At 32.7% G+C, this 26,454-nt stretch overlaps 2 protein-coding genes across 3 annotated transcripts in view; one reads left to right on the top strand and one right to left on the bottom strand.

Moving 5' to 3' along the window:
* LOC141534840 (uncharacterized) overlaps positions 1-24,648 on the top strand; it is a 173,424-nt gene extending 148,776 nt beyond the window's left edge. Inside the window, exon 5 of the transcript XR_012480499.1 lies at positions 24,634-24,648. The gene's annotated coding sequence lies outside the window, so the exon portion shown is untranslated. The remainder of the gene's footprint in view (positions 1-24,633) is intronic.
* LOC141534839 (roundabout homolog 2) overlaps positions 1-26,454 on the bottom strand; it is a 258,219-nt gene that overhangs the window by 145,259 nt on the left and 86,506 nt on the right. The window contains exon 1 of one of the 2 annotated variants that reach the window (XM_074254430.1): positions 22,027-22,070. The exons of the other annotated variant lie outside the window; for it this stretch is intronic. Coding sequence (XP_074110531.1) covers positions 22,027-22,033 — 7 coding nt within the window. The 5' untranslated portion in view covers positions 22,034-22,070. Of the gene's footprint in view, positions 1-22,026; positions 22,071-26,454 lie in introns of those variants that run through there. 2 annotated transcript variants of the gene reach the window in all.

Below are 26,454 nucleotides of genomic sequence, written 5' to 3'. Positions count from 1 at the left end.
GAAATCAATATCGATCAAATTCATGAGGTGTACTTGAATAACGGCTACCAAAAAAAGTTTACTTCATATGAGGATGTGGATATCGAGCGTTGAGTTTTATTTATTACGAATAAACTCGGGTGATCGCCTCGAGCAACCTTTCATGGACCAGTACAGTATGATACCTAAATTTCAGACCAAACTAATGTACCTGGATATTTTACATGTATGTATAAATAAATAAATAAATAAATAAATAAATAAATAAATATAATGTATTTTATAAATTGCAACACTGCATATGACTATTTATGTATATTTATTCATAAATAAACTCGCGCTCGTTGACTGAAAAAATATATTTATTTTTATGTACAATGTAAATTTTCAAGCTCAAAAAAATAATTTAAATTCTTAAAACGATATTTAAGCAATTAAAGTTGAGATGAAAAACCACTGGAGTGAAATCAAACTTAAAAAAAAAAAAAAACACCGAGCGGGAATCGAACCGCAGACCTCAACTGCCGACCAAAAAGTGATTAAGAATAAAAAGTATATGATTGATTGACTGGTAATTAATATGAATATAAATATAAATTTACAACAAAAGATGGATTGAGAAAAAATGCAAACTATCGATAGAATGAACATCAATCACTGGTGCTTAATATTTAGGTAACTGAATTGCAATGAGTTATTAGCTTGTGGCATGTGTGCGGGTGAATGTATACGTAATTTGATAGGATCGACGCCTCGGGCGAGCGACGCGAGTGTCCATACACACTTGCGGGCATGTAGATGCTTATACTGCACACATACGGACAGAACACGAGGATATGCAGACTCGCATCCTTGCAGTGATATATCTAGCGCATAGCATCCCGACTCGCATTATCCGCGGTTACGCGTGTCATTTGCTTCGCTTGCACACATGCTGGATTTACTCGTGTTTCATTAGTTCGTGTGATGTCGCTCTCATCATAAATGGATATATATGATATGATGTGGCTTATATAAGAGTCTTGAATGAGAGTATGGGCTACAACACGCTGCAGGTAATGCACTAGTACATGCGAATTACGAATATTAGGGCTCCAAAGAATGAATATTCGGTCCAAGAGTCTACGGTAGTTCAGTTGGGGAAGGACCCTGTCTGTCGTTATATTACTGTACCATACGCTTTTAACAAAAGGTTCCAAGCATGTAAATGACATTAGCTAAGTCTTTTGATGCCGTAATTCAATAAACGGAATTGATAGTGGGCGTACGCGTTATATTAATGCATCGGAAATTCGCGAGCCAGACGCACAGTGTCTATTGTCTCGTCCGTGGTTTAGAGGTCGGTTATTTGATTAGTAATTCGCGCGAGCTAATTCACGTCAATCATTTTATCAATCGCTGGATGCTAGACGCTAGACAAATGCTTCCTTCTTTTTTGAGTAATTAATTTAATTGAGATTAATTTCTCTATTGGAGTAGATAAACAGGAACTGTTTAACAAAAAAACCTCTAAATCATTTTTCAGACATGCAAGATTTATTGATTAATTTCATGGGATAAATGCCCGACAAAATATCCAGCTAATTCTTCATAATCATTAATACTAGACCATGAAATTCATGAGCCCCTTTCTCTTTAGTCTCATTTAAAGTCTGGTTTTTTATTTCCAGGCGGTGTGTAACGCGGCGAATCGATATCTCGGTTGGAGGGAACGGAAAAAAAAGGATCGTTAAGCTTATATTAAACACAAGGGATAAATTAGCATGCATATGTGATGTTAGTACGGAAAAATAGACTTTGAGAACTCAATTATCCAGATTTGTTGGCGATTTTTTAGAATTGGTCGAAAATGATCGACAGATGGGCAGCAGTTTTCTTGGTGCCCGCGGGATAGGAATCGAGATAACATGCCTGATACGAATTTAAGAACATCTGCTCTTGTTGCATGTAGCTCGCGGTGACGTTGGATGCGACGATCGAGTTTCGATCTCCCGGCAATCGGATATTATCATCCAAGGTATAAAATATTACCGAACCCGCGGGGCGATTTCAATCCACGATCGTGATTACCCCCCGTGCTGTCAGTGAAATACCAACTCCCTCTTCCTTTTATCGTGCTATTGCGTCATGTGACGAAGACAATGTCTCATAAATTTTCACCCGTAGATAATCGAAAAATATTATTAAAAATTTTCAAGATTTTTACGCTGAGTAAAACATTAAATTTCCGGTTTAACTATTTATATTAGACAATGTAAGCCATAACTTATACATAGTCGATAAATTTTGTTGACTTCATCTTTCTAAGACTTCATCATGATAACGTGCATTTTGTTTTATTGCGTTATTTATTTATTTTTAAGAATTTTTGAATATAATCGGTAGCCTACACTGTGAAATTCAACCCGAGGATTTTATTAATGTTTTTAATAAATTACCGCGAAGTGAATTCTATATTTTTTTTATATTGAATATAAAATAATAAAAATATCTAAATGGCAATTTATTTCAATAGCATTAAAGTAATTAATTTTGTTTAATTAAACATAATAATATCAATAATTTATTATTATTATTTCTTAAGTCAGGACTTATCAACAAGGCTCAAAAATTTTTTTGAAAATTTGGTTCAATGTTCCAAACTCAAATTTCTTAAAAAAATATAATTAATATATACACGCTTCAACTTAAGGTAAATTTTTTAAAGTATTAGTTCGTAGTTTGATGAATGAGACTCGTTGCAGCTAACCAAAAATTTATTTTCGTCAAAAAACTCCGTACTCAGATGCTCACTAATTTTTTAAAATCCCTTCCGACTACTCAGCAAAAAAAAGGTTTTATTTTCCACAATTGTTGGCAAAATACATAGTATCATATAAGCATTTATTTTGATCTCACGGTTGATTTTGATTCATAACCGGCGCATCATTTAGGCCGCATTACGCAGCAATAAATTTTGGCGTGCAAACTGATCGTTATTTCTTGGAGCCATAAATATGTCGCAAAGAGAAGGAGCCAGAGAAGCGGGATCGCGTAGGTATCCGATCAGCGTTGGCCGCCTGTTTTTTTATTAATTCTATCAACTGGGAACTATACAACTAAACAGACATTTTTTTCATCCACATCCATTCACATAACATATAAATATAAATATAAATACAGATACAAACTTTTCTCAAAGTCAGTAGGCGATAGTCTCGATTAGTTCTGTAGTTAAGTCTCCATTGAGATCAAAAGAAAATAGATCGCGCTAAGTAATTGTCCTCTGTTGCTTTATCTGTACAAGAATATAATACACAGGCCCACAATGGAAGACTCTTTTTATGAATTATTTTATTACATTCTATTACAGTTTATACGTCGTCATAAAACCCCTGGGTAATTACCGGGGAATACTTTTCGCTTGTTAATTTTCCAACAAATTAACGAACTAATTAAGTGACTGAGTGAGCTGAATAATTCGTAGTATTCTGCATGCAACAGGCAAGAGTCTCCTTGATTAAATTTAATTTACATCTATGTATATTCTGTATAAAATAATTCCAAGGCAAACTTATAATCGCGATGTTATGTGTTATTACTCGCGATGTAATTAATTCTGCGTCTAATTTACAAAATGTTTTGCTTAAGAGTGAGCAAAGCAAAAATTATGCAAAAATTAAACGTAGAGAGATAAATCAAATTGTTTATGTTTATGCAAACGAAAATTGGTTATTGCAATCAGTGAACACTCTATGATAGCAAGTACAGCAGCATCGGTTGATAAGTGCATCAGAATAATATCATTTGTTGGTGGAACGGGCAGGTAAGCCACGATACTGTCGTAACTATTGTAGTTAACATGGAGAAATAATCGGTTTCGTCCTCTGCTTAACGATTTGATAGTTAATTTCCCCAGTGGCGCCGATTATCGTTCCAGCGCTACTGGTATACTGGGATACGATACTGGTGGAGGTTACGCACCGTTGTGCGACGCCTACGTTATGGCTTTCGACGTAACTTGTTGTTTACACCCGTAGTTACACATTAACTTACATTATGGGCACGTTGTGGCCTCGTCTGTTTCACATTCTCTACTCGTAACACACTATCAGGACCATATTATCAAGCATTTAGATACTTTGTATTATATACAAAATTTCAATTCCAGTTAAAATATACACTCATGCTCATGTGTATCAATATTTATGGCGCCAAGCTTAGTCCAGCTATTCATGGCTAAATAACTCGGAGAAAATTAACTTTAGTTTTATATTTATTTTTATTGCATTTTTTTAAAAGCCGCCACGTATGCTCGTTGATTAATTTTATGGATTTATGTGTTTATTTAATCACTAGAAAAATTTTTATTAAAGCTCTAATATATTGAAATATATTAATTATTCTTTTTAATTAAAAAAATTTTTTTAGAAAATTAAAAAGTTATTAATTAAGCATTGACTTTTTTTTTTTTAATTATCGGAAGTTTCATTGATTACTGAATGATATTTTTTAATGAAAAATTTTTTACTAACATTTTTTTAATGAGAAAAAATTTTTTAAATTTACTATAAATTTTTCTAATAATATATATTTTTTTTTATTATTAAATTAATTTTCTTCTATAGATAATTTTTATTAATCATTAAATTAATTTTTTCATTGTAGAAGATGTTTTCGTTAAAAAATTAGAGAAATTTATTATTTTTTTATTTTTATCGTGCAAAACTTATACCTTTACCTAAAATTAATAAATCTATCAGCACAAAAAAAATGCTCTGTATGTAGCAATTAAATATTACAATTTACTACCTAATGAAATGAAATTGCTGAATTGCTCTATGTTAACACAACGTAAAAAGCTTGAGACCTGGTTAAAATCTAATAATGTTTAAGCATATAAATAATTGAAAAACCTAAATCATTAAAATTGTTAAAATTTTTTATAAAAATCTACTTATTACTTTATACTTAAATAATTTATTATGATATATTAATATAATGTAATTATGTATTCTTTCTGGTTCTATGTACCACCTCTATAAAATTACTACCATAAGTAAAATGATAAATCAATAAATAAATTATTTTTCCCTTAAATTTAATAGTATTTACAACCTAAATTTCCCCAATAGTATTTCAAAAGTCTAAATAGTCAAATAATTATTGTCAATAATTACAATATTTAATTACGTATATTTTTATCATAATCACTGAATTTACAACTATTTACTCCATCGATATATTTCCCTACAAAATTACATCAATACCAATATCAATAATCCAAGAATTTATATCAATTAATGCTAATAATATTACCATTAATTTCAAAGCAATCGCACACTCATGCACACAATAAACGAAATAATACAAAGAGAGAAAAGCTTAAAACCGCGAGTTTATCAAATTGACGTTTCGGTATCGGTAATTACAATTTCGTATTTTGAATCTAGTATTCCACTATGACTATTACTATTGCCATCGCTATAACTACTACTACTATTATATTACTGTATAATGCACTATTATTGTCTCCCAGTACACCAGAGTATAATACAATATTCGATATTTTATCCCACATTCGATGCTCACTGTGACTTGGTTATTTTAGCAGTTTCGCCTACTAATTAATCCCCGTCAAATTAATTTGGTTTAATGCCGGCATTTTAATTGGTTTATTAAATTAATCACATACATAATGCGCCGGAGAATTGATGTGACGGATTCGGATGATTGAGTGAATTTTACTTTACTCTATTACTTCAATTCATAATTGTATAATAAAATGATAAGTGAGGGTACGAGTATAAGCCGAGAGTCATGCAGGCAATCAACCCGGGATTCTTGATTCTTGATTAAAACCGTACATTTAGTTAAATTGTAAGTGTAAGGACGAATAAATGCCGTATTTATGAGGATTTGAAAACAAAAAAAGACACCGGTTCTCACGTACTGCTACTGCTGCTGCACTATATATAATACCAGCAAATATACGAGTGAGTACCGAGGAAATTGCAAGAAGCATGCGAGCAATCTCTGTAAACTATGACTTGGATATTTATATGCGTCATGTGAAACGATAGTTTAAGTATTAGTTTCTCGAGAGATTAAATGCTCTCGCTGGTTAATTTGCTTCCGTTTGCTTCAAATCATATAATTAGAGACCATGAAAATTTTTTAAGACCAACCCAACCGCCGAACTTGGACGGCTAACTCCATTCAAAGATTCGTAGACAACTTCAGCTCTATTCTGACAGCCTAGTATTACCCGGTCACTAAATTCCATTTTTAAATTATTTTACGAGCTTTTTACGAGCTACAAATATTTAAAACTCACGTTTACTTTTTACATGTTTCTGATCGTTAAAATTACAAATGATTTATGCGAGATTTAAATGGTATTAAAAAATTATTCTAACAGAAATTTGTTGTTTTAAGAATATAATAATAATAATAATAATAATATTTTTTTTTTTTATTTAAAATTTCGTGTAGTAGACCAGAGTTTTAAGTTTATTTGAATTCCAATGTGTGTCTATAATTTTGTTTAGTACTTTTATGTTCCAACGTATTATTTTGGAAGTAAGAAAAAAATTAAATTTTGTTTTAAGAAAAAAAAAACTAATCTAGAAATAGGAGTTGGACTAGGTGAAGAATGTAATTTTATTTGAGTATTTAACGGTCTACTAGTAGAGATTTAAAGTTATTTATTTGAGTTAAAAGTGTTTGGTTTATAGCTAAAAACAATATTATATAAAAGCCAGTTAAATCCGTGGTGGCTTGGAAAAGTTTTATGTCAAAACTTGGCAATCTCACAAGAAATAGAAGGAGCAGAAGAAGAAGAAGACGTCTGTCGGCGCTTTTGAGACAGCAAGCAAAAGTGTAAGTGGCAATGGGACTGGTCAGCCCTGTAAAGTTTCGGCGTATATTTGTGGAATAGAGGCTAGAGAATTCAGGATCCACAGAACGAACTGTATTAATACAGAGGGTCGAAAGCTTTGGACTCGAGAGATTTTACCTTGGCTTTCGCTGACAGCGGTAAGTGACGTTCAGACGTTTGGACGGGCCAGACGTTTATACACCCCGAAGGATATTTGTGGGAAGGAAAATGTCCATTAAACTCCTACACCGAGAAAGTCAAACAAGAGTATCAATAAAAAATGATCTGTCTACGTCTGGGTGGCAGTGGTGGAAGAGCTTTTCGTTATTTTTACTATCCCTTTACTTTCTCATTCTCTTTTTCTGGACGTTGAATGTAGATACATATAATATATAATATTTCCACTTGTTTTTTTCGCCCGAGAGGAGTGTTACAGTCAAAAGAAGGAATATCTTGAGACATGTTGTTCTTCTTGACACACCACTTATGGGACAAGTGCTCCTCTGGCTTCTTGTGTCCTTTTCTCCGGTTATTCACTTGTACAAACTGGACTCATATTTTCGTATTCCTCAACATCTACCTCAGCCTCAGCTCCTGAAATCGTCACAAGAAATACCGAATTCTTATTAGCAGTTAGTTGGTTCACGAAGATCGAGATCAATAAGAGAATGATTTCGCTCCAGTTTTGACAGCTAAAAACTTGTCCTCTCAGATTCACGCCTCATTGTTATTCCAAGAGCGCAAAAGTGTATAGCGAAACTCCATTTTATTTATCTCATTTCATTATCCGTCTTCCATTTCATTATCCTTTTTTCAGCTCGGCTTTACTTTTGTGCCGACTAATTCGGTGCTACACACTATCTACTTATACTCTGGTATTAAATTAATACCCCGGTGCTATTAATTTAATTCTGATCCGCGCAATTAAATAATAAACTTTGGGTACACCCGAAAACCGAAGTGCGTAAATGCTGACGCTGACTTGCTACAGTTCATTTAAAGACCAGTAATTTAAAAACTTGTCACGTGATCTGACAAGTAAGCTAACTTGTGACTCGGCAAAGTCTCATGGCTCCCCTAAGGTCCCTTCTCACTGGCCCGTTAAATCGCCGACGGAAAGTGAAACCGGCGTTCTCAGTTTTATTTCCACCCTCTTCGTATTTTGTGTCATACATAGATATAGAAATGTTCGAATAAATATGGCTGGTGGAAAATATTTTGGAAATACCCGAGGGATCCATCCTCATACTCATCTTTATCCTGCGGATCCTGAGTGAGAGACATCAAAAGTCCTGGCTCCTGTAGATCGGGCTGAGGACATCGGTCTTGAGTTGGTTTTGACGTCTCCTCTCGGGACAGACGTGTTCGGGCAATTAATTGGCAAACACACCTCAGGGTAATATTAAGCCTGCTCGACATAGTTTGTACTGACCGAATCCTGCGTCGGCGATGGAATAATTTTAATCGGTCCTCTGAGCACGGCCCTTTGCTACCGGCTTATAATTCTGTTACTTATGATGTGTCTGTACTGTACTGGCTATAAGAAAACACGGGAATAAAAATAATTACACGGTAAAAAATAGGGAGTGAATATGAATTTTAATTCGAAAAATATCCGAGTACAGAGTTTTAGACTAAAATAAATTTTTGATCAACTGAAAAAAGTTTCATAAGTCAAATTACCAACAAATACTTCAAAAAATTTATTTAAAATTTAAGTTTTTAAATATTAATTATATTTTTATAAAAAATTTCACTTTAGAACATTGAACCAAATTTTCAGAAAGATTATTTTAATTTTAAGCCTTCTTGATACGTCCTGACGTAAAAAGTAAAAAATAATAAATTATTTATATAACCGTGTTTAATTAAATAAAATTAATTAATTTAATGTTACGGAAATTAACCGACACATAGCAATTTTTATGATTTCTTAACAAATAAATTATTATTAAGAGAATTCATTAAAAAATTCAACGTGTAAAAATTAAAGAAAGACATTAATGCATTTTCTTTTAATATTAAAATTTATTTGTAATATCAAACTAAGGAAAAAGTAACTTGTAATTTTTGAACAAATAATTATTGTATTATTTTTTAACAATAAAAAAAAATAAAAAATTCACTGCACAGAGTTTTTTTAATCACTAGTACAAATGAAATCCTTCTTGGAGTGAATATCTTTCCGTAAATTATTCCAAAAAATTTTTACAGTCCTGCAATCACAAAGTTAAAGATAAAAGCCAGTTCTAACTCTAAAATAATGATAACTATTGTCGGATTATTGTTTCGCAAGATTTAAACATACGTAAAAGCATTTTAAAATGAGTAAAAACGTCTCACTTGCCCATAACCCACAACACAACAGACTCTTTGCTGAGATTTCTCTCAGACCACACAGCATGCTCTATATACTTTCTCGCTGCGATCTCTTGTATTTTATTTTTTCTCCAGAAGAGTCTACTTTACCGAAATAGAAAACGTCTTCTTTATGGAAATAGGAACTCGTTAGAAGACATTCGAGATCTGTCGGTAGATTTAAGACTGCTTAGTTTCCATTTCATCGGCTCATCTCCAATCTACATATCGATTTCTATTAATAATTTCAACTGTCACCTGCGGTTATTTCCACACAATTTGACATTTTGTTTTGAATTTTCCAAGCCGAGACTTCTTTAATGTTTCGAAATTTTCTCGTGAAAGGAACTCCACTAACTAACCAACTCTACAATATAAATGAATTACAAAAAATGTATCTTTTTAAAATTGATGTAAATTCAAGAATTCAGGGCAGAATTTGAAGATCTCTCGTAATGATTTCTTTTAATAAATGATAAATTTAAACTCTCTCGTATTTTTTCTCATCGTTATCTTAATATATTAATATATTCAGTGAGATAAGTATATTACATTATATCTCTTTGAGAGTTTTAAAAATTGTGTAATGGCGGTATAATGCATTCGTAATAACTCAAATTAAATTGATAACATCGTTCAATAACGATCGGATCACTTACATAAGATATAAAACTTACTTTCATTATAAATTATAAGTAATAAATAAATTTTTAAGTTATTACTTAAATCTAATAAAAATTCAAAAATATTTCTAACACACCATTAAAATAAACCCTCAAACATTCTTTAAAAAAAAAAAAAAAAAAAATACAGGCAGGTGACAGGCCTCCCTTTCGTTTATCAAAATTAAATTTATCTCAATTATTTACCCATTCACTTTTCTATAATTTTCCCTCTGCATTATTCATTCCCACTTATAATTATTCCATTTTATTCTCCTAGACTTAACTTGACCTGCCAGGTACCACCGGGATAATTAGTAGGGACTTTACAAACTCTCCAAACGAACGGTCAAACCCCAACTGTAGACCCACGAGGTTTACTATTAATACAACTTTTATGCAGATTGCCCGAATGTCACGTTCTATAATTTATTTATAAACAAAAGAAATAAATTAGAACAATTGATAATAAAACTGGAATGCTTTCCATGGATTTGTTAATCCGAAGAACCACCCACATTTATACATTGCGTGTATTACCCGATGTAAACGCACGTGCGCAAATGAACAGCTTTGTAAACGTCTATCGCAGACTGTGAGTTTCTTAGCGGTCTTTGTTCGTCACCGACGTTTGATGGGCTTAATTAATAACGTTGTTTCCGAGCTCTAATTACAACTGAAACGAGTGGATCTTATCCTGGATCTTCAAGGGCTGAACAAGGATAAAAACAAAACTCGCAGTGTATCTGGGCACGACAGTAAGACTGAAAGCTGGTTCACTTATCCAATTGACAGGTTATTTTAATTTGGCCCGATGTATACAAGAAAGAAAGAAAATAAAATAAAAGGGGAGAATAGTCGACAGAAGGTTGAAGCTCCTTGCTATTGTTATTTTCATCATCATCGAATTGTACAGGACTCAAGAATACGGAATTTATTGAATGGACGGGCTTAAATTCGACAGGAATATTGTCGATTGACTAACAAGTGACGTTAAGGATGACATTGTTGAATGTACGACGGAGACGGACGTACTTACTTGTACTTGGTATTTTATTTATATTTATAAATATTATTCATCTGGAAGTCGGTGGCTCAATTCCTCAATCCCGACGGCAAATTCTGTCCGGATAACAATTCTTCAGTGTCTTTTATTTGATTCGTATTGAAGATATGCCCTCGGTAGTCATTGATCGTTAAATATTTATAAACTATTTCTTCTCTTTCTTCTTTCTTCTTGATTTGAGATTCAATGCTCGAGATCCTCAGTTTAGGCCCTCATATCAACCGCTGTTCACCAGAAACGTCAACGAGTTCGAGAATTTACTTCACATACTATTCTCAGCGGCCATGTCAGCCGATCCGACGTTTATACTTTTTATTTCATGCTTGTCACTCCACTCGCTGACAATTTTACTCGTCAGTCGGATCATTTTTGAAGAGCCTCTTAAGTGCTTTGTTTATTTCTAATACTGGGAATTAAATCTTCTGTTTTGTATAATTGATTGAAATCGTCTCTTGTAAGTCATATTTAATAAAAAAAAAAATTTTATGAAAAAGTCAAGTATTTTTTTATACCATTAAACCATTGATAGAGAATATTTAAAAAAATAATTGATATAATTTTGATGTATTTAAAAAAAAAATCATTAATAAAGAAATTATAAAAATGGGCAAAAAAGTGAACTAGTTTAAAAGTTTTAATGTAAATTTTTTTCCATAAAAATATCTGACTTTTTATTTTTTTTTTTTTAATCGTTCTGATATAAATAAATGTTAATAAAAAAAAATACAAGATTTTTCAAAACTTTTATTATTTTATTTATTTATTATTTTTCATAATTTTAAGTTTAATTTTTATGGGTTGAAGTATTGTGTAACTAATAAAAACAATTACCAAAGAAATATATTAAATTTTACTGAGAAATTTTACAATGTTAGTTTGATATTTGAGACTGACGGTGTATTCAATAATTTTGTTTGTACAGAATTGATTAAAATATGTAGTGGAGATGTTGATGAACAAGTGAAGCTACAGTAGGAGAAGGAAGACCTAGTTGAAATGTATATTTGAGATATGACAGTGGTCAGTTTATAGGGGAAAGATAATTAATTCATGACCGTTGTATCCCCGAGGGCTGTTTTGTTCCGACAATTCCCAGTTAATTAGTCAAGAAATGTTTAAACCATTTTATCTCCATAAAACATTGGAATTTTTATTCTAATTCTAATGTTGTTGAATAATTATTGTATATAATGAAAAAGAAGTTTGCCGGAAGGTATTAGAAATTTTAATTAACTGTTTCAAGAGCCGTTTAATAAAACATAGTCGACAAAACACCCTGGGCAAATGAACTGTAGACATTCTATATTCTATATTCTATATTATGCTCTGTTCGGTTATGGTTTATCTTCCCATTAACACATGGGTTGCTGTTGCTATGAAAACGACTCGATAACAATTTAGCGATGTGGTGGCTGGTTGTGATCGTCGCCACACGTGCGTGTCGAGTAAATCACGATGCCCACGCGTCGTTAAGTTTTTCGAGGGTGGACGCATCGAGAGAGAAAGTTTATTGTCAATGCAAAAAATAACGAAGAAAAGAAATCTAGAGGCTGAGAGAGAAAGAAAAGACTCAGCCACTGATGGATTTTATGCAGTAGAGAGAAGCATTAAAATGAAAGAGAATTTAATCGCGTGGACTCACTAATTATCACTCAGTATCCCGGTGATAATTGATGGTTTCTAGATAACTTTGGTTATAAATCAAATAATAATCTTCCAGCCAGGAAATATACGTACGTGGAGAGATAAAAATTTGTGTAGATGTATATTTATAATTTATATTTAAAAATAAACTTCGTCGTTATCGTTGACAAGCTCAAATGAATTTCCGTGAAGGGTTTTTATTCACCAAAATAAGTTACTTGCTTTATCAATTTTATTATTATTATCATAATCATTGTAAAAAAATTTCTGATATGGACTAAATAAATTTACTAAAAAAGTTAAAAAAAAAACTCAAAATTTCGTATTAATTTAAAAAAATTTTTAGAAGATTCAATTTATTAAAAAGTCACAAGTTAAATTTTTTGTAAAGCGTTCAATTCTTTACTAGTTTATCGTAACTTGATTTCTGCACTAAATTTAGTTAGTGAGTTAAAAAAATCAGGAGCAAAAAAATTAAAAAAAAAATCTTATTTTGACAAGTTCTTTTTTTTTAAGAACAAATTTTTGAAGCATGTTAGCAAAGAAAAAAAATTTTTTTTTTTTCGAATTACTCTAATGGACTTATATTACCATACAAGACCATTCATGGGCATATCAAGACATTTCACTAATTATAAATGGACATGTCAAATTTTTTGGTTCGTCTGTAACCACATCAGAAAATTTTTTTTAGGATTATTATTATTATTATTATTATTATTATTATTATTATTTTATAAGTTAAATGTAAGTGATACCAGTTCTATTAGTAATCCGATATAGATATTATATGGTAGATATTCAAATATCAAGTACAAGTATTTGGATGGTTTTATTTGCAAAGCCGAGTAAAGGAAACTCAGTATCGGCCGAGTAAATTGTTTAATTTACGTATAGCAGATGACAGATCGTTTGTGTATATTATTCCAAGTCTAAAAGGGACATAGAATATATCTCAACTCGGAAAAGTGGACTAAAAGCACAAGTAAGGGGAATGGGATTGGTCAGTCCATTAGTATAGGGAGAGACGAAAATTCAATCACTCAGCTCTGCAAATAAAGCCCAGCACATATACATGTCTATCGGAGTATGTTGACGTAAATATCAGAATTCGAAAGGAAAAATAGAGATAACCATGTATCATAAAGGGAGTGTATCAGTTGCGCGAATAAATACAGGAATGCTTTTTTTAATTTTCACTGCAGAATATTCATTTCATTCTCCATTTTATAAATATTCACAAGGTTTCAGCGCCAGGGAAAAGTAAATTACGAATTTATATAATTTTGAAGGACATTGTCACATACTTAATAACTTTTTGTCATTACTTATCGTCTAATAGGAATTGTCACCGTATCTACAGTTATCTTCTTTCTTGTATTGGTACTTTCCCGAGCTTTTATTCGCGACACGAAAAGGCATCTCGTTGTTTAGAGGATTAATTACACGAGCAGAACCTCGTCACCAGGTAAAATGTAGAAGCGCTGAAGTGGGTGTAAGCTAGACTGTAGATGGTGGATTGTAGAGGAGCTAACTCTTACTGCGAAAGTGGTTAGGGGTTAATGGTTTTAATTAACGTGTTCTTTATCCCGCTCCAGTTCTACCATTGCTCGCGTTTATTCTCATTGTTGCTGCAATAAGTAAACAGCAGTAAAGTTGTGCCGTAAAAAAAAAATGAACTTAAATCCAGACAATGTTATGCAATGTTATGGTTATGATTTTATCAGCGTAAAAACTTTTATTTACCGATCGACAAGTCTGTAAAGTTGTCTGTATGTTTGATATTGTATGGTATGATCATATATGATATGATATCAATATCGACATCATAAATGCAGCAACCGTTTGTATACTACGCGTATAGTTGAGATGTATACGGATAAGGATAAGGATACGGATGAGGATAAATGTTGAGAGCAAATAAAAACGATGAACTGTCATTTACTTTAGAGTATGGAAGATTGGATAGGAGCTCATCTGTCTTTTTCTTTCGATTAAATCCCGAGCTTACAGTGTAGTGTATTATATGAATATAATATAGGAGATACTGTACCATACTATAGTGGAAATAAAAGAAGTAAAGTCGAGTAGAGTGGAGTATAGCTATTATACACAATGGAGTCTAGTACTAGAGTGATGCAGCGGACAACTTCCAAGGTTTGCGATCGCTCAAAGAATGGAACAGAAGAACCTGAGAAGACAACAACCAACAACCAGCTACCAGCAGACATCAGACAGCAGACAACAGAAGACTAGACGGATGAGCGAAGAGGAGGAACAAGGAGAAAGAAAGTTTAACTGAGTCCGACTCGAAGTTACCACTGGGAGACACCAAGTCGCTGAGATGCCACTACAGACATGAATTATTTATCATCTATGATAGGATTCTGATCCTCCATGCACCCAGTTAGGATGATACATCAACTAAGACGGCTCGGTAATTTATCTCCGTTACACGAGCCAGTCTATTTTAGAAAAAAAAAATCAGGAGAGCCAAATATACATGCTCTATAATTAAAATAATTAATTTTATTCAGTTCATTTTTTTTCCTTTTTTTTATAATTAAAGATAGGTGTCATTGAATGCGATCAAAGTAAATTAATTTGAAAAAATCATCAAATATTCGAAAATTATTAAATTACTTTCTTTTTTTCAATTACTCGTAGAATTGTTTTAATAATTAGATAAATCACATTATATGAGCTAGAAAGACATGATAGTGATGATAAATTTTGGAAGCAAAGCAATTTATAAAAAAAGACACTCATATGTCCATGGATGGTTTGATATGTCTGTACATAATTTTTCGACCAATTTTAGAATTTAAAAATTTCAACAGATGGCATATGATCACTGAATCTTCTTCCTATAAGAAAGCTAAGTCTGAGGTAATAAAAATTTTAACGAGAAATAATTTTTTTGATTTTTTTAAGAAGCTAATCTGTAATTATGTTAGATTTTAATTTAATCAACTATTAAACTAATTTTTGTTCAAACGTGTTAAATTAATCGACGTTAATGTTTATAAAAAAAAAAAAAAACAATATGATACCGTGATACAACCGTATATATAAATTTTTCCACTGAAAATTAATTAAAATAAAAATAGTCAATAATAATAAATCAAAATAAAAAAAAAAAAATAGCCCAGGTTGTAAAAAAATTATCTAAGCTGACAACTCAGCTTGCGATAATTTCGATAAGTTGTTCTTACTGATGAGAAATGATTATAAATTGAGGGATAAATATTATGGATAAAGATGTTCAGTGTGAATATGTCGGGTTATCAGAGGAGTGAGTTATTTATTCGGATATAGCCCATGGGAGTCGGATAAAGTGGGTACATATTTTTTATTTGGTGAGGAGCTCTCTGAGCTTAATCTGACTCTTAGGCAATAAAGCTCTTACTGGCATGAGGACACAAGTGTCAAGAGTTTCTTCGAAGTATATCGCAGCTGATAGGCAACACACGGGGCGATATCTAGCGTCCTCAGATACCAGGAATGTTTATACGTCTATATCTGTATAATAAGTTTATATATATGAGTGGAGAAAGGAGAGATGAAGAGAATAAGAAAGAAGACAGAAGATGATAAAGAAGAAGAAGGTCCAACGGCATAACATGGGCGTGGAATATACGTGCCATAAAGTTTATGACTGGTGTCGCAGAGCATCTTAGAAGTAAGAGAGGCCTCGTGTGTGTCGACCCGGTGGGTCTAAGACGTATACAAATCGGGACGTGGATATGGATATGGAAACTGCAGAAAACTTTGAACACGTCTGGTACTCATATCCTATCCTACTCGTGTGCTGACACTAAGTCTCCGTGCATAACAGCTTAGCTCAAAGGAGAAAGCTATGATAGTTATATATTCGTACAAATGTCTTTTTAGTGACTGGCGAGTTTACTTCAAAGTAACTCGTACTCTGGCTCAGCTACAGATGTAATTAATTGTCTTTTAAATAGTCATGAATTACAGGGACTTGCCGAAGATGTAAAAGTGGATGCTAGATGCTGGAATTGATGCCTTTTGTTTTACTTTATTTTATTTTATTTTATTTTATTTTATTTATTTATTTATTTTTTTTTTTTCAATTGAGCTCCTTCATTTCAATTCCTTTTACCGGAATCTTGCGGACCCTCGGGAAATAAAACAAAGCTCGGAATGACGCGAGGATATACGAAGCTAAGGAAGATCTCGCGATAAAAGAGATACGGAAAATTACATTTAACTTTGTGCTTGTTGTCTGAGGGGGTTTTAATTAGTGAAGCGTAGAAATTATTTTAAATAATCAATTTTGAGGATTGAAAGCCTGTCTAAAATTTAAAAGATATACATTTTTATATTGCAAGACACTTTTAAAATTCTATTAATTTTCTTTCAGACTATCCGCAGATCTATTCCCAAGAAAATTGTCTAGTCTAGCCCATACAGTAACCGTCAGCTAGAAGAGAGCATATATCACTGATGCCATTGACTTAGCCATTTATTTTGATTCGTTTTCCACCCGGTGGTTGTAGTCACTTCCGTGTATGTAATAGAGATGTCGAAATGGCTTGAAGACCCTTTAGTTACTTTGTACTTGCTTACAAAACATATTATACCTTGATCGAATGGATCTTCATAAAGTTGCAACAGTTATGCAGGCACAGGCACAGGTATCTGATAAACTAAACTCAAGGCGGTACAATATAAGGATATCACAAGACACCGCTTCTAATTTACGTCGAAGCCGTCCAAGTGCGTTGTGTCTGTACTACCTGTACTCCTATCCTCAACAGAGTTTACTTTGTTGGCCTCGGGCATTCTTAGGGAAATACAAGACATGTATTGTGTATTGCATAATGTCGTATACAAATCTATCAAGCTGTGTATAACTGCATTAGATTGTATCAAAAAAATTGACTACTTTTGATTTTTTTTTTTTTTTTTTTTTCAAAAAGTACCTTGAAAATATTGGTCAAAATATCTAAAAAAATATTCTAAAAATTACAGCTCTTAATTTTAATATTCACAGAAAAATTTTGTTAAATTCACCAAAGAAGTAAAAAACTTCAAAATTTTTTCTAAGATTAACTTTGCTTTTGATTAACTTTTGAAAGACAAGATTTATTGCAAAAGGGGAAGTGAACTTTTTTGTAAAGCGTTCAATTTTCTACAAGAATATATTTTGCTTATGCAACGATGATCATCGGTTTATGAGATACAAAATTTTAAAGTTAAAAAAAAAATTTTCCCATGTTAATCTTGAACATAACTTTCAAAGTATTTTTTGAAAAAAAAAAAAAAAATTCTCGACTTTTTTTTATAGAGTCTAATAAATAAGTTACATCATATCAATTCAAATATGCCCATCTCGACGCATTAATAGTTAGGTGTTTATTTAAATGAATTTAAAACAGCAAAATAATTTGGTTTATCTTAAGTGTTATGTTATTGAAAGAGTTTTTGGATTTCTATTGATATTCTCAGCGATAATATAAAGGGAATAAAAATAACCGGAGAAAATCTGAATCGAGGATCGGAGCATTAGAAAGAATGACACCGTTGGGAGGATCGTGGAAGTAACTGCCTGAACAATCTTAAACTAACTGGTTTGATCCGCGAGGGAAGGAGACTTTTTTTATGGTAGAGAAGTTTGAAAACGGAGATGTGTCTCATCCTCTTATCTCATCAATTCTTCTCTTGCCATTCTATTATTTTTATTTCCTTTACTGTCCTCATCTCTCTGCTCCACTCTGTCGGCAGCATAATCTAAAACTACGGGATAGGAGTAAAGCGACTCTCTCGCGATCGCGATCGCGGTGACTTGGGCTAAAACTCTCGGTATCTATATAGTCTCTCGGTCGAGTCGTTTTCTCGTAGAGTTTCACTAAACGTAAAATAAAAGTTGTATCGATACGATTTGTTATCTAAAAAGATTCAAATTGCAGCCCACAATGTCTTGTTTATTTTTATTATTTTTTTAAATATTATTATTTTCCTTTATAATATTCCTTTCTTTATATCCGACTAATTTGACATAATGATATTCCTCGAGCCGTTCTTATCTAAAAGTTGGATAAAAACATACCCAACCGCCTGAGGGGACTATCTTTACGTCTGCACGAGTATCATGATTCGTGACACCGGGCTTTTAAATTTCGACTATCGATCCTATCTTTTAAAAACTCTCTTATTTCACGGCTATAAATCTTTGCTAACTATTCACCCTACACATTCTGCCTGCCTTACACCCAAATCCACACATTTATTTATTATAATAATCTCCAATCGGAGGATAAGAAAGTAAAGTATCAAACAGGTCTTCTTTTTTTTATTCAAGATCCAGTCAAGTCAATACGTATCGCATTGAAAAATCATTTTTTCTTGTAATTAATTGTCGACTACTTTAAAAAGAAATAAATCCCTTTAAAAATTCAGAAAAATCGATTTCTGTTTTATATTTTGAATATAATATATTGAAATTATACTGACAAGAAAAAAAAATAAAAATATTGAATATTTACCAAATTATTTTACACATTCAAGATAAATCAAAAAAAAAATTTCACTTTGCCATAATTTTATAAAAAATAAAAAAAATTTTTTAATTTCAAAATAATATGACTATGTTATTATCTAGAAAAATACTTATGAAAAAAAACTAATTTTGAGCCACCTAAAGGAACTTCTCTCTTTAACTTTAGAAAATTTTAAATTCATAATTTAATTTGATTGCTTGAAAAGTTTCTACAATTGAAAATATAATTCAAACCATCCAGAATAGGAAAAGAATAAAAATATCGCGGAGATAACTTTAACAAAGAAAAAAAATGATGAACGAGTTTGGAAGAGACGCTGGTAAAATAAAAAAAAATGTATCTATTAATTCAGAATGTGAATACAGTTGACCTAGTTTAATAATGATTTCATTAAGCGCTCTCATTCTTCAACAGCGCTTTTGAATTAAAACTTGACTTGAGCTTTTTATTATTTACTTTCCTCTTCCCATCTCTCTACTTTTTTATTCACTTATTTTTATCAAGTTCCCAGTCGGTATTTGGTTTATCGATTCGTTATGCTGAAAATGTTGACTAGGCACTGATTCGTGATCATGTTAGATCTATATTCACTGACATTACTAATGCCTTAGGCTATTATATTATACTACACTCAGTTGGTGCATGCTACATGCTCCGGATATCCCCGAGGAGATGCATCTTTCCGCGTATAGACTAAGGATCCCACGTGGATTCAACTTTGTAAGATTTTCCGAGCAAAAAGACCCGAAAAAAACGCACTGGCATCCAGGGAGTCAATAGAAGTACAAGAACATGCATACGGCTCATACGGGGGCTACTTTTTCCCAGCTATTTTCATCGGAGCAATCTCCGGGGTCTAGTGTGCTTTGATTGGCCCTATACTACAGAACTGGTTTTTTTTTTTTTTTTTTTTTTTTCCAGTACACCGTTAAATTAGATTGAAAAATAAAAAATGAGAGCAGAAATAGGAATTGGAACAAGATGACACTGGATATCATCTTAGATTATACTGAATGAAAAAAAATTTCAGATAGTAGCTAGTATAATCCAGATTATGATGAGTATAATCCAGATATCCCCCAGTATAATCTGTATTATACTAGCTACTATCTGAAATTTTTTTTCACTACAGATATCATTGAGTATAATCTGGGATGATATCCAGTGTCATCTTGTTCTTTCCGTGTAACTGATAATTTTTAGAATTATTTAAAAAAAATAAATGATTATGAAAAAAAAATTTTTTTTTCTTTAAAATGCATTCATTCTTTTCGAAATTTTCTTATATCAAATAAAAAAAATTTTTTTTCAATTATTATTTAGTAATCGTTAAGTGCTTCGTTAAATTCGTAATTTTTTTTTTTTTTTTTTTTTTCAGAACTCCTTTTCATCCTCAATTTTTTTTTCTCAATTCTTAAGAATTAAAAGAATTCAATATTTTAATGCAAGAGTGAAATGTTTAAGAGAATATTTTCTTTAAATTGAATAATTTTTTTTTTTTTAATGTAAGAAAAATAAAAGGCAAATGAAGGAAGCTATTAATTGAAAAGTAATTTATGTTTACACATGTAGTGGGTGTGTAATAAAAATCAATTTGGCGGTTATTTGCTCGGCAAGTGAAGGGACTGATTGTGATTTGGTTGATATCCGTAAATGACACAGCGATAGCGACAAAGAATATTTACACGAGATAACCGTCTGGCGGTTGAACAGAACAAGGACAATATGCACGAGCATTGTTTACAAATGTTAGCTTAGGAAGACGTTTGTATATTTGTAAATGAGATTGTTTGCACGGTATGATATACACGTTGATACCCGCGACAGGCAGCAGGGGATGTTACACCACCTGTTACTTTCTTAATCTTGCTGCGTCAGCGATTGCTTTAGCCGGGACTCGTTCAACAAATATTACGTGTTATACAGACGTTATACAATTGATACTCTGATTTTCAGAAAAAAAAAAAAAAAAAAAAAAAACATATATTACGTACAAATTTTTTAAAAGTTGCTTATTACAATTTTATGTAAATTTCGATTCTAAAAAATAAATTGAGCTGCGGTAAATGCATAATGAAAAACTCGAAAGATGAGGAAGAAATGAATATTTGGTAGCGGTGATGATTTCCTTGATGAATCTTCTTTCCTCAGAGGGACTCTGGCTCTAAAGTGCTGTCATAACAATGGGACAGTTGAATTGAAGTTAATGAAAATTTGTAAAATGAATAGTACATGAGCTTTTGAATATATATGGGTGGATTTGGATGTTTATGTGGGAGGAGTGTGTGTTGTCGAGAGAAATATGCTTATGTAAGCCGGATGATTGTCATTTCCAGTTGACTCCAACAGGGAGATGAGTAAGTGCAATTTAAATGTCCCACATCGGAAATGGAATCGGAAATGAAGCGCCAACCTGTGCATATGTCTATGGTTGCTTGATGCACCAACTTGCTCGGATTATTGTGTTAATAAATAGTCTATTAAGAAGTTTTTAGTGAACTCTATATTGAATAATTTAAATTTGCTGTCAAGTGATTCTTTAATTATAATTAAAAAATTTTTTTAAAAAGTTTAATATCAAAATTTTTCATATTTTTTACAAAATAAAAGTTTGAAGTTGAAGAAAAGATTTTAGGATTTTTTATGATTTAAATCCAATAGACTATTTACAAAAACTAAAATGAAATGCAAAGATATTAAAAGTGAGATAGTTTAGAGTAGATATCACTGTACAAACAGTTATTTCTCGAAACGCGAAAAGCGAGTATCTATCAAGAAGCAACTCTTAAAGGGAGATGCGCTTTGAGAAAAAGTTTAAATGCTCTAGTTGCATTCATAGCGGCAGTTACGTGAACAGAAAGCTTAACTCAAACTTGATCTTAAGAAAAGTATTTTTTGAACTCTTACAAATAAAATAAATTTTATTTTTACCTTTCATAGTTACTTTAAATAGATTCGCGGGAACTGGAGTAAATATTTCTTTTATGGGCTTACCTGTAACAAAAAAAAATATATACATATATTTATTTTCAAGTGTTAAAAAGTTTTCTTTTTATTCAAAAAGTTTATTTATTATTATTCAGCAAAAAATAATTTAATATCATTGAAAATTTAAAGAGTCTCGATGGAATAAAAGAAGAGATCATTAAGTAGAGCAGTGAATCGCATCTCGTGACGTTAAAGATCGAGTGGAGCGGATACGGAAATGATATTTCTGCCGTTTAATATTCCGATGATGCGGAAAAAATATTCAAGAGACAATGGCTGAGTAAAAAAGGATTGATTGTTACGTTAAATCATTGTTCATTTATCTGCGATGTACAATAAAATTTAAATCAAATAAAAAATAGAAATCGATAAAAATGAAATTTCTTTTTCCGAGTGTCATTTAATCGCACTTAAAATGAGTGATAAAAGAAGTTCAACCGCTTTCAAGTAGTTATCGGTTTACCGGTGAGAATCACCATCACCCGATTTCAAGTGATTAAAATTAAAGCCCGACTCTATGTAACAATTACATCGAGACTTTTACCGATAAACTCATTTCCGGGTATAAAAGCCTACGAGGACTTACTGCCGCCCATAAAATAACTAAAAAAGAGTCAACGATAGTTTCGCTCAACTCAGGCTGGATTAATGCCTGGAATATTACCAAAACCGGCGCCGAAGTTGAAAGCATCGATCCAAAGGAAATGGAATATTCTCTTGCAGCCCCATGGAATTTACACGTTTTGTCGATTGTCCGTCAGACAAAGAAAAAAGCTCAACACTCCGGATATAATAGGAAGGAGAAAACAAAACGGCGATTCGCACTTTCACAACAAAGAGCAAAAGAGGAAGATTCGTCTGTCAATAGTTTTATTTAAGTGTGTTGTCATGTGTACTGTCATTATATACACAAATACCTAGGATCGTATCTGATGCAGGATGCAGGGTCCGAAAAACCAAGCTCGATCTATCGAAGGGCGAATTCCAGCTAATAGCCAACATATTACCACCGGACGTCAGCCCGGAACCAAAAAATTGCGATAAACCGTATAATACGTACGCCTGGATTTTATTTAAAAAATTTTTTTTTACCACCCACCACACACTGAATTCTACTAAAGCTCCCATAAAAACTAAGCTTCGCTTCGGTTAAATTAAAACAGATATTTTCCGGTAATCGCATTAAATTTGTTTATAAATATACTCTTGTGGAAGTAACTGCTGGCGTGGTTGCACTAGCGATAATGGATTGGAATGATTGTTATTGGCGAAATTCTGTTTCGTCGGGAAGACTATAGATATGCTGGGTCGCAACCAAACAGAATTGTAACTGGATTACCTCGAATCAGACGGAGTATATTCATATTGCCATAAAGGGTAAATACCTGCGGATTTTACGTCGGTGGGTAAATGCCTCGGTGATTTTACGTCCAATATTCACAGGCGTTGTCTATAATATAGCTTCGGGTGGATTGTTTGATCCTCGTCGTCATATTAGAGTTTTAGTTTTTTTTGCAAAAAAATTTTAGATAAATTTTACTTCGGATAAATTTGAAAGTTGAATGTAGAGAATTTTTTTAGTATTAAATTGAATTGAAAAATCTAGAGTAAAATTTCAAAATTTTAAGACTTTTTACAAAAAATCCGTCAATTATAATTTTATTATTAAAATTTCAAGACAAGTCATTTGTAAAAAGATTTTTTTAAGAGCAGTTTATCATAATTTAATAGTTCAAATTTTAAAATATACACGATAATTATTGCTAGCAATCAAACCATCGAAAAAAATTAATTAAAATTACTAAATCCCAATTTTTGTTTAGTCAAAAGTTCTGAAAACTATCGACAATTAATAAATAGAATTGCTCGAATAGCATATTCGTATTTATCGAATGGACTGCAATACCGGATAGTAACTAGCATTGGTACTTGACATTACTTTGTTCTTTGTGTAACGATCTCCATTTGAATTCACGGGGTTTATTTGTATCGAAATAAAAGTTCCGAGAGTATTATCCTTTATTGACAGAAAAAACTGGTACTGTTGTAAATAGTTCTCTTCAATACGTGAAGTACGTAGATGATATTGCGCATGGAGGAATGAACGTATGCGACACCGGTGTATTGCTGCGTATTATTCGAGTATTATTGATGTAGCACTTTCGCTCTCAACTAAATTTCCGCATGTACTTTCCCTTTTTTTTCAGTACAACTCTCACTCGTAAGTGCACTTAAAAAATGGTAAAAAAAACACTCCAGGAGGTAGTACCTACATACTGTCGCAGCTGTGCTCATGAATTTGTTCTGGTGGTAGTAGATTTGCCCTTGGTTGCTCGCTATCAAAGTACTGTAAACGTGTGTCGTGAGCTAGCCACTACCCAAAATCTACATGTACTTTATTTTTTGCTTCATCCTCACCCTTCATTCTCGACTGAACCTACCACTGCCTTTTTAAATATTTTGTTCATTTTATCTCCATCCCAGCAACCAAATCTCACCCCCTAAAGGATAAGGTCATTTTATTTTCACTTTCTCCATTTTATTTTCCAGAACGTGGAAGAGGATGAGGGCGTAGGCATGAGCTGAAGAAATGAAGAGTGTATAAACCATAAAAAAAAAAGTAAAAGCAAAAGCAAAACGGAAGTGAATGTAGAGAACGAACGGTGGCCGAGAGAGGAAAATTTCAGCGGAGAGAGGAAGCTTTAAGCTGATGCACGTCCGGATACGGAACTGAGCAGCAACACAGACACGCCACTAAGCCCTAGACTATATTCACCGGGCAGAGCTTTTTCATACCCTCTCGTACCTGCCTAGGTCTAGTTACTCCTTTTTTCTTCATCGAGTAAGTATTAAAAAGACGTAATCCCTCGGGATTAGTCATCTACGAAGGACCAATAGCAACGTGACTTCCGAACGAGTGACCAATAGTTCTGATTGCACGTAACCCGACTGCTTGTTCTATTCAAAAGTACTCTCTGCACTAGCTTGCTCTGATAAGGCGTCTTGCTCTCACCAAGCTGAAGCCCTTTTGCTTTACAGCTGAAGCTCTTTCGCCGGACTATCGATTAGACGGTTCAAAAAGGGATTATAAGGACCAACTAACCACCGGGAAACTTATTTTAACCCACACGTTCAAGCAGCTGCTAATTCATCCACCAAATCAAGTGATTTGATCTTGATCCATCTTGATATCGTTTGGTTGCTTTCACTGAACAATTCAATTTACTAATTTGATTGCAATAAAAGAGCTTGTGTACTTCAACTTCTTATCAATACAATAAACTATAAGCTATAAACTATAGACTGAAAAGTATGTTTTTATTTGGCCTGAAAAATTGCCTTGAACTTATGGGGTTCTTTAAATAAACGATTCAAATAACAAGAGAGAGAAAAAGATAGAGAATGAATCACGATCTCGATAAATGGAAACATATATTTTTAACCGGACAAAATAATAGCCGACTATTTCACGGCATTAGTTTAGCCGACTTGATCGTTATTTTTTAGTGCTCTCTTCAGTGTTATCTGGTGTCTTATCCTTGAACTTAAACAACCCGGAATGAAAGGAGCTCTGGAGGTGCTATCAGCAGTGAACTACACTAAGATAAAGAGTTTATATAAATATATATATTATCTAGAGAGACATAGATAGAAAACACGGGCACAGACATACAGCTTGAGGTATAGAAGGAGGAAATGAATAAAAGGAAAGATTTCGGCGGGTGATAGCAAGTGAAATATCGCGATCCAGTGCATCGGATTGTGGATGAAAAATCACTTTATTGAGTGAGGTTGGACTCGGAGAGCACGATAGGTTAGTTGAGCTGGCATCAGGAGATCACTGAGGGTAACGGGCAGGGCCAACCGTGTCCACGAGCCAGTTTTATGGCCTGAAACGCTGCTCCTATCCAGTCAAACGGAAAAGATTGCCCTCTTCGATTCTCGATATATACGTATATATATTTACTGTCTTACTGTTATGCTGTTACGTACTTTCACTTTGCTTGAAGCTCGCACACGTCTTCCCTTGTTTTAAAAACATGTCTATGTATCATGTACCGTGAAGCGGCGAGTGTCCGCCGGATGTACCGCACTTAGATATCTTTCACCGTGAAAAAGTTTATGGTCTGGATTAATGGCTGCTACTTAGCCTGAAAAGTATGGTGCAGCCCCTAGGGAGCTTCTCGCCTCGGAAATTTAACCGTGCTTAAACATAAAGGCTAATAATTTCCACCAGTTTCATTTTCATTTTCATTTTTTCGTTCTTTGTTCTGAAAAACAATCGCTTTTCACGCGAGAAAATGACCCAAAGATATGTATAAATTATTATTCTCATTAGCAAAGCTTTCTGCATTTCAAATCGGTGGAAAC

Source organism: Cotesia typhae, unplaced genomic scaffold, assembly GCF_013202065.1.
Source record: "Cotesia typhae breed Kobodo isofemale line unplaced genomic scaffold, CoteBio_Ctyphae scaffold_13, whole genome shotgun sequence".
NCBI lineage: Eukaryota > Metazoa > Arthropoda > Insecta > Hymenoptera > Braconidae > Cotesia > Cotesia typhae.
The sequence above is the reverse complement of the archived record's forward strand: the minus strand, read 5'-3'. Positions and strand labels throughout refer to the sequence as shown.